At 49.4% G+C, this 13,609-nt stretch overlaps 2 protein-coding genes across 10 annotated transcripts; one reads left to right on the plus strand and one right to left on the minus strand.

Annotated features, from left to right (window-relative positions):
• The first annotated feature begins 915 nt into the window (after positions 1–915).
• On the plus strand, positions 916–6,052 carry MRPL24 (mitochondrial ribosomal protein L24). Of its 2 annotated transcripts, none has more exons than XM_006051952.3 (6): positions 916–1,063; positions 4,602–4,845; positions 4,926–5,021; positions 5,248–5,351; positions 5,590–5,720; positions 5,815–6,052. In XM_006051952.3, exons 2-6 carry the CDS (start codon positions 4,663–4,665, stop codon positions 5,949–5,951), a joined length of 651 nt encoding a protein of 216 aa, XP_006052014.2. In that variant the 5' UTR covers positions 916–1,063; positions 4,602–4,662; the 3' UTR covers positions 5,952–6,052. The 2 variants fall into 2 exon arrangements, with proteins under 2 accessions (XP_006052014.2, XP_006052015.2); XM_006051953.3 differs by having other exon boundaries at positions 1,039–1,123; positions 5,815–6,041.
• A 303-nt stretch (positions 6,053–6,355) lies between these two features.
• Positions 6,356–13,594, minus strand: METTL25B (methyltransferase like 25B). Of its 8 annotated transcripts, none has more exons than XM_025287645.2 (8): positions 13,456–13,579; positions 10,303–10,427; positions 9,959–10,111; positions 9,425–9,487; positions 9,030–9,173; positions 8,096–8,580; positions 7,130–7,314; positions 6,356–6,696 (listed from the first exon to the last, which is right to left on the minus strand). In XM_025287645.2, the coding sequence occupies exons 2-8, from the start codon at positions 10,384–10,386 to the stop codon at positions 6,575–6,577; spliced, it is 1,236 nt and encodes a 411-aa protein (XP_025143430.1). In that variant the 5' UTR covers positions 10,387–10,427; positions 13,456–13,579; the 3' UTR covers positions 6,356–6,574. The 8 variants fall into 8 exon arrangements, with proteins under 8 accessions (XP_025143430.1, XP_025143428.1, XP_006052016.2 ...); XM_025287643.2 differs by having other exon boundaries at positions 12,983–13,572; XM_006051954.3 differs by having other exon boundaries at positions 9,959–10,151; positions 12,983–13,570.
• Positions 13,595–13,609: the final 15 nt, after the last annotated feature.

Consider the following 13,609-nt stretch of genomic DNA (forward strand, 5'->3'; position numbering starts at 1 on the left):
TGAATATTCATTGGAAAAGACCCTGATGCTGGGAAAGATTGAAGGCAAAAGGAAAAGGGCACTGCAGAGTATGAGACGGTCAGGTAGCATAATTGACTCAATGAACGTGTGTTTGAGCAAACTCTGGGAGAAAGTGGAGGATAAAGGATCCTGGGGTGCTACAGTCCATGGGGGTCGCAGAGTCATACATGACTGAGACACTGAACAACAGCGAAATTTCCACATGAGGGCAAAGTCACAGAATACTGCACCTAGTACTCTGGTTCTGCCCAGCCAGTTTAACATAGCTTCCCCCAAGCACCTGGGAAAGTTCTTTTTAAGTATGCACAAGAAGTAGGTTCACAATTGCCAAGAAAGAGAGGGTTGGGTCTGGTTGTAGAAACAACTTGGAGGCTCAAGGGCAAAGCTAGGGATGCCTGCTACCGATAACTGTTGAAGGGTGAGGCGGTCCATAGCATGGAATCCTCTCAATACTCCCGAATTAAGTGGAATTGTTTTATTGCATCCTCTCTGAGGTTTCTTCCAGTCTGACATTTTGTGACTAGTTCATCCACTGGCACCGAAAGGCCAGGTTTTATCCTTTTAGAAAGCCTGTGACACTTTGGTCATCTGCCTTGGCCCCCTCCGGCAGAGAAGGGCGGGCGGGGAGAGTACTGACTGGTCTCACTAGAAGGGAAGGCCCTCTGCCTTGAAGAAGCCGCAATCATGTAGAAAATGGAGCCATGGTCCCTGGTAACTACAATTCCCAGCGGCCTTCACGTAGAGCACGTGCAGGAATGTCCCTGCAACCGCAGCCTATCCGACTTTGCCTTCAACTCCCGACGTGCTTCACGGTGCTCTTACGCTTCCTCGATTTCCTACCCGGTCAGATTTCCTGCTTCCCTCTTGCTTCGTAGCGGCGGACTACAACTCCCAGCATGCAGAGAGGCTAGATTCGTTGTTGAGCGTCCATTGTACAATTAGACTACATTTCCCAGAAATCTGAGTGATTGGGATTGGGCGGGGCGTGGGTCCCACGTGCCTATAGGACCCGCGGAGGCCAGTGGATCAGCGGGAAGCTGAGGTGAGGATTTTGTGAACCAGAGATTTCGGGATCTCTGAGCTGGTCGGGGAGGTGGGAACGGTAAGGTCCTTTGCCCCGGCATGGCTCAATTGCTTCGTCTGGGGTCTCCAAGCATCGGAAGCTCGGAGCGGCTGGGTACTGAAGACCGCTGGGGGCTGATCATTACCCGCACCTAGGATGGGACTGGCGGTGGAAGCAGCCTTTGGAGCTGGGGCCTGAGGGATCACTACCTACACAACAGTTCCCCTAGAGCGTGCAATGGAAGCCCCACTGCGGAAGGTCACCAGCCTCTCCAGGGCTGGTAGAGAAAGAAGAGAAAGATCTAAGGCGGGGGAGCTTCTGGGATCGCCTCTCTGAGCTTCAGATCTAGAACGGCTGAGGTTAAGGGACGTCTTATGGCAATCAACGCAGGAGGCTCAGGTCTTGAGATTCGCGCTGCTACTATCAAGCTGTATGAACTAGGGCAAGTCATCAGCTCTCCGGGCCTTGGTTTCCTCGTCTCTTGTCAACCTCCCCCCAAACAGCAGTGTGATGATCAAATGCCGGGAATAGTAAGGTTCCTAACCGTAGATCTGTCACATAGTAGTGCTCCCTAAGCATTTTTTGATTCTGAATGAACGAACACTGAGGCCCTAAACTTCAGTTCAGTCACTCAGTCGTGTCCAACTCTTTGCGACCCCATGAACCGTAGCACACCAGGCCTCCCTGTCCATCACCAACTCTTGGAGTTTACTCAAACTCATGTCCATCAAGTCGGTTATGCCATCTAACCATTTCATCCCCTGTCGTCCCCTTCTCCTCCTGCCTTCAATCTTTCCCAACATCAGGGTCTTTTCAAATGAGTCAGCTCCTCGCATCAGTTGGCCAAAATATTGGAGTTTCAGCTTCAACATCAGTCCTTCCAGTGAACACCCAGGACTGATTTCCTTTAGGATGCACTGGTTGGATCTCCTTGCAGTCCAAGGGACTCACTCTCAAGAGTCTTCTCCAACACCACAGTTCAAAAGCATCAATTCTTCTGCACTCAGCTTACTTTATAGTGCAACTCTCACATCCATGAGAGTTTTCCCATGACCACTGGAAAAACCATAGCCTTGATTAGACAGACATTTGTTGACAAAGTAATGTCTCTGCTTTTTAATATGCTGTCTAGGTTGGTCATAACTTGCCTTCTAAGGAGTAAGCGTCTTTTCATTTCATGGCTGCAATCACCATCTGCAGTGATTTTGGAGCCCCCCAAAATAAAGTCAGCCACTGTTTCCACTGTTTCCCCATCTAATTGCCATGAAGTGATGGGACCGGATGCCATGATCTTCGTTTTCTGAATGTTGAGCTTTAAGCCAACTTTTTCACTCTCCTCTTTTCACTTTCATCAAGAGGCTCTTTAGTTCTTCACTTTCTGCGATAAGGGTGGTGTCATCTGCATACCTGAGATTATTGATATTTCTCCCAGCAATCTTGATTCTAGCTTGTGCTTCATCCAGCCCAGCGTTTCTCATGATGTACTCTGCATATAAGTTAAATAAGCAGGGTGACAGTATACAGCCTTGATGTACTCCTTTCCCTATTTGGAACCAGTCTGTTGTTCCATGTCCAGTTCTAACTGTTGCTTCCTGACCTGCATACAGGTTTCTCAAGAGGCAGGTGAGGTGGTCTGGTATTCCCATCTCTTTCAGAATTTTCCACAGTTTATTGTGATCCACACAGTCAAAGGCTTTGGCATAGTCAATAAAGCAGAAATAGATGTTTTTCTGGAACTCGCTTGCTTTTTCAGTGATCCAACGAATGTTGGCAGTTTGGTCTCTGGCTCCTCTGCATCTTCTAAAACCAGCCTGAACATCTGGAAGTTCATGGTTCATGTATTGCTGAAGCCTGGCTTGGAGAATTTTGAGCATTACTTTACTAGCGTGTGAGATGAGTGCAGTTGTGTGGTAGTTTGAGCATTCTTTGGCATTGCCTTTCTTTGGGATTGGAATGAAAACTGACCTTTTCCAGTCCTGTGGCCACATCTTCATCCAGCATTAATTAAAAATAGTACTAGGTCTTTTGTTTACCATATTGAGAAGTATAGAGAAGAAAAATGACTCAATATCTCAGTATTCAGATAAACCAGTTGATATATATTTTTAAATGTATGTAGTTAGAAAATGCAAAAGTTATGGAAAGGAACAGCCCTCCCAAACTTCCTCTTCCCCAAAACAAGTACTTCAGTTGGTCCCTGTTTCCTTCTGGTAGATATTTATGCCTATGACAGAATATGTATTTTTAAATTTACCCCGAAAGGATAGTACTATCCACATAATTGTCTTGCTTTGTTAAAATCTTAGAAATAACTTGAATGACAGAAACAGCTCTGTAAAATTTTATGGATAATGGAACTGAGCTCAGAAGACAAGGGTCACAGAATGAGTTGATGGTGGAGCAGAGACTAGATCTCAGGTCCTCTGACTACCCAGTCCAGAGCTTTTAATGTCATCATAGTGAACTTTAATTGTTCTTTGAATTAGGCTTCATTTTTACTGTGGAGCAAGGTTAATGGTACCTCCTTCGTCAGTTGTCCTTGGGGTTAAATGAGATGACACAGGAACGCACTTAGCATGGCCACTGGAAGGTAGCAAGTGCCCGTTGGGTTAATCCATTTTCCTTCAAGAACTGGGAAGCTTAGAGTACATACTTGGTTTGGAATTGTAGGTCTCTGTAATCCTACAGTCTTCCTCTGGATCTTTTTCCTTTAGAAAAGAAACTATCTCAGGGGGAAGTGATTGTTTCCTGATTGAGATTAGGAATTGGAAGTCTTATAGGCCCAGGGGAGTCCGGCAGGCTATGGGGTTGCAAAGAGTTTGGACATGACTGAGCAACTGTGCATGCACATGGGGACATCTTAATTCCAGTTTTTATCTCTGCTGCCTGTTTGTCTTAACCTATAATTGCCTGGTTTTCGGACTTATGCCAGTGTTTTCTTTACATCTTGCTGTTGGTGTATTTATTGAAAGATTTTTTTATTGAGTACCTAATACATGCCAAGGTTTCCCAGGTGGTTCAGTGGTAAAGAATCCACTTGCCAATGCAGGAGACTTGGGTTCAATCCCTGGGTCAGGAAGATCCCCTGGAGAAGGAAATGGCAACCCACTCCAGTATTCCTACCTGGGAAATCCCATGGACAGAAGATCTTGGCTGGCTACAATCCATGGGGTCACAAAAGACCCAGACACAACTGAGCAACTAAACAATACGTGCCAGACCCTACTAGGCTCTTCTAGATTCAGGATGGATCTAGATAACATGGTCCTGGCCTCAATGAACTTTTTTGGACTTTGAAGTGAGGTGTCTGTGGGTTTGAATGCTGATTCTCCCACATAGTAACTTTATGACCGTTGACAAGTCACTTAAATTATCTGAGCCTATATCATCATCTGTAATAATGAAGATAGTATCTTATGAGGATTCAGTAGGATGGAGTCCATTGAGCCATGGAGTAGGTGCTTAAAAAGATGTTTCTTCTCTTGTTTCTTTGCCCTCTTGTTTCTGTCTACCTCAGAGCTGACTAGGAAGATTTCTGGGTCTTTCGCTGGCCAGGGGACTTCTCACAGCTTCCAGCCATGCGGCTCTCTGCTCTGCTGGCCTTGGCATCTAAGGTCACCCTGCCTCCCAACTACCGCTATGGGATGAGCCGCCCAGGCTCATTGGCAGATAAGAAGAAGAACCCTCCAGGGACCAGGCGGCGCCGGGTGGCTGTGGAACCCATCCCTGAGGAAGACTGGCATCTGTTCTGTGGGGACAGGGTGAGAGTTTCAGACAGGTTGGGTGGTGGAGTGCTCCCGGGCAAGGATCGCCTTCCCTGACCCTCGCTATCTTCCCACAGGTAGAGATCCTAGAAGGCAAGGATGCCGGGAAGCAAGGCAAAGTGGTTCAAGTTATCCGGCAGCGAAACTGGGTGGTTGTCGAGGGACTGAATACAGTAAGTAAAGAGTGAGGGTGATGATGCTCAGGAAGCCTGTGCCATCCGTCCCTGTCTATGAAGAGCGGCACAGGGAGGAAGGAGGCTGGCTGAGGGGATGGTGCGACAGCTGAACCTCCGAACCTTTCACTGTTCAGCGTGGACTGAATGCTCTGAGTTGCGGTAGACAAGCCACCTTCACCCCCCTTGGTTTCTGATAGCCACCCTCCCCGCTTCTTTTGGACAGCATTACCGCTATGTTGGCAAGACTGTGGATTTCCGGGGAACCATGGTCCCCAGCGAAGCACCGTTGCTCCACAACCAAGTCAAACTCGTGGATCCTATGGACAGGCAAGCCTAAGGGGCTCTGGTCAGAGGGTTTCCTGCCTTCTGTTGGAAGGTTGTTGACCATATTTATCCAAAGGGAATGGTGGGTTGGATGTGCTGGAAATTGAGAGGGGCCATCTCATGGACATGTCCTGTAGGAAGCCCCAACCCAGGGGTAGCAGAGAAATAAGATGGTGATTTTGGGGCTGGAAGATAGCAGGGAGACCTGCTCCCTGGAGGTCTCACTTCTTCTATCTACTAGGAAATCCACTGAAGTGGAGTGGAGATTCACCGAGGCAGGAGAGCGAGTACGAGTGTCCACAAGATCAGGAAGGATCATCCCAAAACCTGATGTTCCCAGAGCTGATGGCATCGTCCCTGAAACATGGATTGGTGAGGCTGGGTGAGGGGCAGGAACAAAAGTGGGAGTGGGAGTAAGAGATGTTAAGAAGCCCTCCCACCCGTCTTCCTTCCTCTGGTTCAATAGATGGCCCCAAAGACACATCAGTGGAAGATGCTCTAGAAAAAACCTATGTGCCTCGTCTAAAGACATTGGAGGAGGAGGTGATGGAGGCGATGGGGATCCAGGAGACTCGGAGACACAAGAAAGTCTATTGGTATTGAGTCTGGGGGTGCCACTTCTCTCCTCGTCTTAGCCTTGAAGCTTGCGGCAACCTCTTCTTCAGATGCTAATAAAGAGCCTTGGGTCCTCTGTCTTCTGGTAAGACTTGCACCCTGACCCCTGTTTCAGGGGCTGAGGGAGGGAGCATCTGTCCTGATGTTAGGACAAAACCTGGATGGAAGTTAACAACCTTAAGGGGGTCCTCCCACGGGGCAGGGCCTGCAGATTTCTCAGATGGAGGTTGAAGGGAGAGAGCTTCCCCTCACAGAGACCTCTGAATAACAGGGCGCTGCCTGTTAGGAAGACTGCGGGGACTGGGAGTATGAGACCTAAATTAGAACCTCAGCAGAATTCAGTAGGGAGGGTGCTGGTCTGTCCTTTATACCTAATAGAAATGGTAGACAAGTAAAGATTTCAATTTTTTAGTAAATTGAAAATAAACTTCTGCATAATATTATATAACATATACAGGGAGAGAAAGGGTATGACGCTGGTTTGTAGGGAACCCAGATGCCAGGGAGGATGCAGGATGCTGGTTCTCTGGCTGAGGAGGCAAAGACTGCCTCCCAGCGTGGTGCCTGGCAGTTTCAGATGGGGTCTGAGATGCGCCCTTCCCGTGGCTGCGTCAGCTGTCTTCAGTCTCCAGAAGAGAGAAGGCCTCACCCAGAGGTCCTTTGGTGGCCACCAGAACCAGGTTTCTTGGAGAGAGTTCGGGACTGAAGATGGGTAGGAGCTCAGCGTGGAAGCCTGTGAGAAAGGTAGGGCTACTCAGGAGAGAAATGAAACAAACTCGTACCCACTTCCTGCCTGACCTGTAGGCATAGCTCCTCTCCACATAGGAGAGGCCCAAGGGAATCTAAGGAAACCCTGCTTTCCATCAGGAACATGAGTGCCCGAGATGCTGACTTGGGAGGAGGCAAGCCTCAGCACATTGTAGGGATGCTGGCTTAAGATGCACCTCAGGGATGTTTCACCTATCCTATGGTGACAGGCATCCAGATTCAGCAGGAATTTGCATTAACAGCAGCCCCCCCAACCCGTCTGATGCTGAAACAGCTATTGGTCCTAGAATCACCATGGTGATGGGCCAAGTCCCAGCAGGTGTAGGGGCGGGGACCTGAAGGAGACCCCTAGAGCTCTAGCCCCTCTAGCCCTGGGTCCCTGGTGTGGCCCCCCTCACCCTGCTCCTGAAGGTAGAGCAGCCGGTCCAGTAGAATCAGAGTCTCCACCAGTGGGGCCAGCAGCAGGGCCAGGCTGAAGAAGGCCACCACACGGTTCTCCTGGGCCTGGTGAGCTCGAAGGGCAGCCACATTCAGTGGCAGGTGGGGGTCCAGCCCCACCCGCTGTAGCCCCCGCTGCACGTATCTGTTGGGTCAGTCATAGACAGCACTCAGCTTAGAAAGTCACTCCTCCATTCAAACTGTCTGTTTCTAATTCAATTCCAGCTCTGCTTTTCTACCTTAAGGTGCATTTAAAAATATATATATTTATTTGGCTGTGCTGGGTCTTGGTTGTGGCATGTGGGATCTACTTTCCTGACCAGGGATCGAACCTGGGGCCCCTGCATTGGGAGTGCCACTGGAACACCAAAAAAGTCCCTTAAAATGCATTTTTATTTAAAGAGTTTTCTGCCTGTGAACTGTCCATTCAATAGCAAATCAATCCAAAAATTTATTTTTAGACAAACCAATTATTTGGGCTTCCCAGGTGGCGCTAATGGTAAAGAACCCGCCTGCCAATGCAGGAGACTAAGAGATGTGGGGTTCGATCCCTGAGTCAGGAAGATCCCCTGGAGGATGGCATGGCAACCCACTCCAGTATTCTTGCCTGGAGAATCCCATGGACAGGAGCCTGGTGGGCTACAGTCCATAGCGTTGCAACAAGTCAGACACAAGGCGACTTAGCATGTACACATGTCCAATTATTTAGCCATATTTTTATCATTTCAAAAATTTGATAAAAGAGTGACAACTGCCTTTTAAAGAACATTTGAAGCTGTCTCAGAACTCAGTCACTACCCCCTCCCCCAACCCAGCATATCTAGATTTTCTTTAGGTCACGCTAACAAGTCGGGGTGGAAGGGGAATCATACCCCGAGTAGGTGATGCCCCCCATCTCACCCCCCGACCCCGTCCCCCAGCCTCACTCTTCGATCTTGAGCTCGTGGACCCTGGGAATCCCCTGCACGCCTGGCCGCCGGAGCTCAGGCTGGGCACACCGGATGACGGTCTCCAGTGCCGCGCGGTAGCAGTGGGTTCGGAGGCTGGGGCCTGCATTCTGTAGCCGCTCAGCATACTCCTCCAAGGCATGGCAGGCCCCCTCCCGAAGCCTGTAGGGCAGTTCATAGCCGGGCAGCCCAGCCACCCACTGACTCAGTGGGTAACCACCAGGGTCACTCAACTTCATGTAGCAGCAGCCCACTGAAGCCAGAGCCACCACCTCAGGGCAGCAGCAGAAGTGCCTCAGCAAGGCAACACTCAGATCCCCACAGGCGTGGAGGCCCGTCAGCAGCAGGCGGGCCCCACTCTGAGGTGAGGTCTCCAGCGGAAGCAGGAGCTCCTCACACAGGGTCGTGGGGTCTACCCACCTAACCACGTGGTGTGGGGGGTGACGAGGGCCAGTTTGGACCACCTGTGGAGGTAGGACAGAACAAAGGCAGATATGAGGCCTGTTTCCTGTCCATACGCCACCTCAGGCCACAGGAAGGGATCTGTCCTGAGTTCCTTCCCAAGGAGGAAGGTGGGAGAGCAACTGGGACAGAGGAAATGGGATAGATACTGCGTCTGTCATTACTAACTGCAAATCTTTTCATCTCTGAGTACCAGCTTCCTCATTTGTAATGAGGCTGATACCTGATTGGCCACTTTGTACAGGTGTCTGTGAGGAGGATGTATCGGTGTAGAAAGCACTTTTTAACTAGAAAGTGCCTTTAAGATGAGGCTTTGGTGAAGGAAGTAGCAGAAACAGGGACACACCGTCTCGAGCTGAGACACTTAAGAGAGACAATTCAGCCTTGGTGCCTAGTTTCATCCAAGTCAGTCCTGGTCTCATTGTCCTGGCTGCAGGAAGGGCTGGTCTACCTTTGGGTTCCTCTTCTCCTCTTTCTCCAGAGTCTGTAGGAGCTCCTGGTCTAGGCGCTGGGCTCTCTCCACCAGTCTCTGATCCCCTTCAATGCTCTTTACCATCAGCCCCAGCCCCAGGGACATGAAGCGGGAGAGATGGCCCTGGAGTCAAAAGAAGCGGGGTAAAGACAGCCCTGTTCAGGGTCCCCTACATAGTCCCCATCCCTATCTATGGTTTGGACACCTGGGTACCAGGCCCCCAGAGGCTTAAATTCTGCCCAGCTTACTTCCTGAGCTCCTTATTACCTGCCCCTCTGGGCACGTGGCCTGACAACCCGCCTTCTAGTTGTTCTGTCCCCATGACAAAAAAAAAACACAAAAAACAAAAGCAGACTATTATGGGTCTGGCTCACCTGGCCTGAGCCTACATCCACAACCTGGGTGCAGCCTGTGAGGTCACTCAGCTTCTTCACCAACTGAAAGAAGAGGGAACAAAAGCCCCCTGGCCATTGGTCGTTGGTTCCCAGGGCAAACACTCATAAGGAGAGCAGAGGAGCTGAGGATGGCAGAGGAAGACAGGTAGGGGGTGCCATGGAAGAGACAAGAGACATGGAAACCAAAATAGGGTGTGCTGACACCAGGCTCAGGCTACTATCTTTGCTCCTCACAGGACAATGATTCAGCCCCCACAGAACAAAAGCCCTGCTGTGATGCCATCAGCAGACTGTGAAGATTATCAAAACAAGAATAAGACAATGATTCAACTATAGCCACCAGTCAACCCAGCAAAAGGATGAAGATAGGCTTATAGTATACCTGCCAAGGAAGGGACCTTCTAGGGCCTCTGGTCCTGTAGGTGATAAAAGGTGCCCAAACCTTTGTAACCCATAGGCTTAAGGAGTCCCCAAGGCCCCCAGATACTACCTGTACCCCAGCCATCTCCTCACCTCTCCCAGCCTCCGAATCTCATGCTGCTTCTTGGGCCTGACATGTTTCCGGAATGGAGCTGTCAGTCGGGAACTCTGGCTGGGATTCTCCAGGAACTCTGAGGGGGTCTGAAACCCAGGCGTCCGGGTAAAGGCCAGGGCATAGGCTGTGGACTTCAGGGCCAGCAGGGTGAGTGGCCACACCGACCTGTACCTGAGATAGCCCGCCCAGGCCCCCAGTGAATAGTCCCATTGCATCCTGAGTGTGCCAGCTTACAACCCAGGAAGCCCCTGTGAGACTGAGCAATGGCTCCCTGCAGGGCTCAGCTCCGAGTCCCCCAGCACAGGGTCCCTCTTGCCCATACCTGGCCACTTCCCCTTCTCTGGGCATCCCCAGCAGCAGCGTGGCCAGCTGTGGCGGGTTCAGTCCATCCAGTGCTTCCTGCCATGAGCAAGGGAGTGTGCCCCACAGGTTGTCTGTGAAAAATTCCTGCAGGGGAAAGGGAGAAGCAATCAACAGGCTACTTCCCCTCCCATTCTTCCCTACCCACACCACACACGGCCACCAGCTGCGACTAGCAGGAACCTCTCCTCATCGGAGTCACTACTCTGAAGTCTGCTCTAGCCTTCCCCTCCTTCCTGAGCCCAAATTGCATTCTGGACACACTTCTCCTTTTAGCAAAGTCCCTCTTGTTTATATGTGTGTCCGCCACTCAGCTGAACTTAAGGGCATGTGTGGTGGCTTTGCACCTGCCTCCTTAACACAGCAGTGACTAACACACACTATCAGTATGTTACCATCTAGTAACCTACTATTACACGTGCCAGACACCACAGACGCCAGACATTATATATGCCAAAATGTTTGTTTTTATTTTTGGTCATCACATGTGACATGTGGGATCCTAGTTCCCTGACCAAGGGCTGAACCTGGGCTCTCTGCAGTGAAAACGCCAAGTCCTAACCACTGGACCACCAGGGATTCCCTGCCAGAATGTATTTTTATTCATTTATTTGTTAAACACAAATTCTGGAGCTTTGCTTAGGCATCAAGTTCTATCCTAAGCTCAGGGGATACAAACAACAAGACAGACAGACAAGATCCCTGCTCTTGCAGAGTTTACATTTAAAGAAATTATTTCAAGTAACATCAAGAGCTACATAGACAATAAAACACTAATGAGACAGTAACATAATGGAGAGTTTGAGAGTGTACTCTTAGGGTAATACAGCACATGTGCAACACTGCATGCCTTGGTTGCCCAGAGGCAGGGGCGGGGGTAAGTAAAATAGGTGAGGAGGGTCAAAAAGTACAAACCTCCAGTTACAATGTAAATGTCATGGAGATGTATAGTATGGTGACTTTTGTAAATACTACTATATTGTATGTCTGAAAGTTGCTGACAGTAGATCTTAAAAGTTCTCATCGTAAGAAAAAAATTAACTATGTACAGCGATGGATATTAACTGATGCAAGAGATGGTTAGATAGCATCACTGATTCAGTGGACATGAATTCATTCAATGGACATGAATTTGAACAAACTCTGGGAGACAGTGGTGGACAGGAAAGCCTGGTGTGTTGCAGTCCATGGGGTCACACAGAGTCAGACACAACTTAGCTACTGAACAACAATTATTTCATAATATATACAAATAGGAATAATTACATTACACACCTGAAACTAAAATGTTACATGTCAATTCTATCTCAACTTTTAAAAATTCAGGTAGTAGCAAATACAGAATACTTTAATATGCCAGATACTGTCTGAAACATTTTATATATGTTAATGCATTTCATTAATCTGTCCAAGTCAAGAAGCTAGTAAGTAGTACAGCTGGAATATGAAACCAATTCAACCCTAGAGTTTTGCCCTTAACCACCCTACTCAATTGCCTTTCTGTTGAGAAAAAACATTCCAGGAAGATCAGTAAGTGCAAAGGCCCTGATCAAGCCAGTGTAGATGTAGTATAGTGAATGTGGGAGAGAATGAAATGTGATCAGGTTTAAAAGGGAGCTTGTAGGGTTTTATAGGTAATGGTAGTTACCATTACCTATAATTAGGATCCAGGCAAGAATACTGGAGTGGGTTGCCATTTCCTACTCCAGGGGATCTTGTCAACCCAGGAATTGAACCCACATCTCTTGGGTCTCCTGCATTGGCAGACGAATTCTTTACCCCTAGCACCACCTGAGAAATCCCAGAGTACCTAGAAAACAAGAAATGTCACGATCAGATTTACATTCTTAGAACAGTCTGCCTGTTTTGTGAAGAAATGGGTATGGAAGGGAGGAAGCAAATACAGAAATGAGTTAGGAAGTAGTCCAGAAGAGAGGTGATGTTGGCTTGGCCTAGGCTGGTAGCAGTGTTAGTGGAGACATATGGGTGAATTTGGTGTCTATTCTGGAGGCTGAATCAACAGACTTGTTGAAAGAGCTGAATCAAGGATGGCTTCTGGGTTTGGGAAATGAATAATTCCGTGGATGCTGGTGGCATTTATACATCATCTCATTTATTCTTCACAATGATCCTTCAAAATGGGATCCATTTTACAGCTGAGGATCTGGGGCTAGGAGGAATTTTTATGCCTGATGTTAACAGGATAGGGAAGGCGGGATTCTAGTCCGACTCTGTTAACTTCAAAGTTAGAATTGTCCGTTACACGGCAAAACAGGAATTTATTCAAAACCTGAATGAACGAACATGTGTGTTCTTGAAAACACCTCACACGTTCCTGGGATAGTTCAACATTGCCGTAGCAGCATGGCTCAAATGCCCATGCGCTTTATTACTCTGGACACGAGGAGATTAGAAAAACAACCTAGATGCTAGAAATATTAATATTTAGGTCATCAGGAAAAAAAAAAAAAAAGAATCGGGGGTTTTGCCCCAGCTTTAACCCTTTCTTGTACAGACAAAAGACTGAAAAAAAACTATTAGAAAAAAAGATCAGACGCTAACTCTCCAGATTCTCCCCTAGTCGTGGCTAGGTAGCCAATCACACAAGCAGGAGCACCCCACCCACATCCCTGTGGCCTCACGATGATGTAGGCGTCCAGGATGGAACGGTAGAGCGTCACGACCCGGGTGAGGTTCACCGCTAGCTGTCTCCTCTCTTCATGAGAGAGGCGCCGGGCGGAGACCCCGGGCATTCCGGGGCCCAGACGGTGGATCGGGGAGCGAGAAAGCAATGAGGAGAGAACCAGGGTCAGGACCACACGGGTCCGGGACCCGGGCTGGGCTCAACACTTCAGGTGGTCTCAGAAGAAAAAGTGTTCGGAATCCGGTCCCCGATGTTGCCTTTCCGGGATTCCAGGCTGGGGGTGAAGACTTCAGGCGCACTCCTGACGTCACAGGTCGCGACGTCCCACAGCGCCAAGGTGTCTACGTCTGAGACTAGCGGGGCGGGGGTGCTAGCGCAGTGACGCCACAGTGGCGTCGCGCAGTGCCCAGCTCACGAATAGAGGCGGGCCAAGTCCCAGGTCTCGCCTCCAGATCCCGCCCCTTCCCGTACACTTCTCTCCTCTCCGGAAGTGAGGCCGGGGGGTGTCCCGCGCGTTTCAGTTCTCGTTTGTCGCGGCTTCCCCACACCTTCGAGTTGTACCTCCACGGGGCTAGAGGGGCCGGGGAGCGCGTCCCGCCCCCGCCCCCACCCACACCGCCCCCGC

The sequence above is a fragment of the Bubalus bubalis genome, chromosome 6 (assembly GCF_019923935.1).
Source record: "Bubalus bubalis isolate 160015118507 breed Murrah chromosome 6, NDDB_SH_1, whole genome shotgun sequence".
Taxonomy (NCBI): domain Eukaryota; kingdom Metazoa; phylum Chordata; class Mammalia; order Artiodactyla; family Bovidae; genus Bubalus; species Bubalus bubalis.

Coding starts and splice junctions, on each gene's coding strand:
- MRPL24 (XM_006051952.3), top strand. CDS start 4,663: ATGCGGCTCTCTGCTCTGCTGGCCTTGGCATCTAAGGTCACCCTGCCT. Junction 4,846..4,925: donor ATCTGTTCTGTGGGGACAGG/GTGAGAGTTTCA, acceptor ATCTTCCCACAG/GTAGAGATCCTAGAAGGCAA. Junction 5,022..5,247: donor TTGTCGAGGGACTGAATACA/GTAAGTAAAGAG, acceptor TCTTTTGGACAG/CATTACCGCTATGTTGGCAA.
- METTL25B (XM_006051954.3), bottom strand. CDS start 13,093: ATGCCCGGGGTCTCCGCCCGGCGCCTCTCTCATGAAGAGAGGAGACAG. Junction 9,174..9,424: donor TGGATGTAGGCTCAGGCCAG/GTGAGCCAGACC, acceptor TTTTGACTCCAG/GGCCATCTCTCCCGCTTCAT. Junction 7,315..8,095: donor CACGAGCTCAAGATCGAAGA/GTGAGGCTGGGG, acceptor CTGACCCAACAG/ATACGTGCAGCGGGGGCTAC.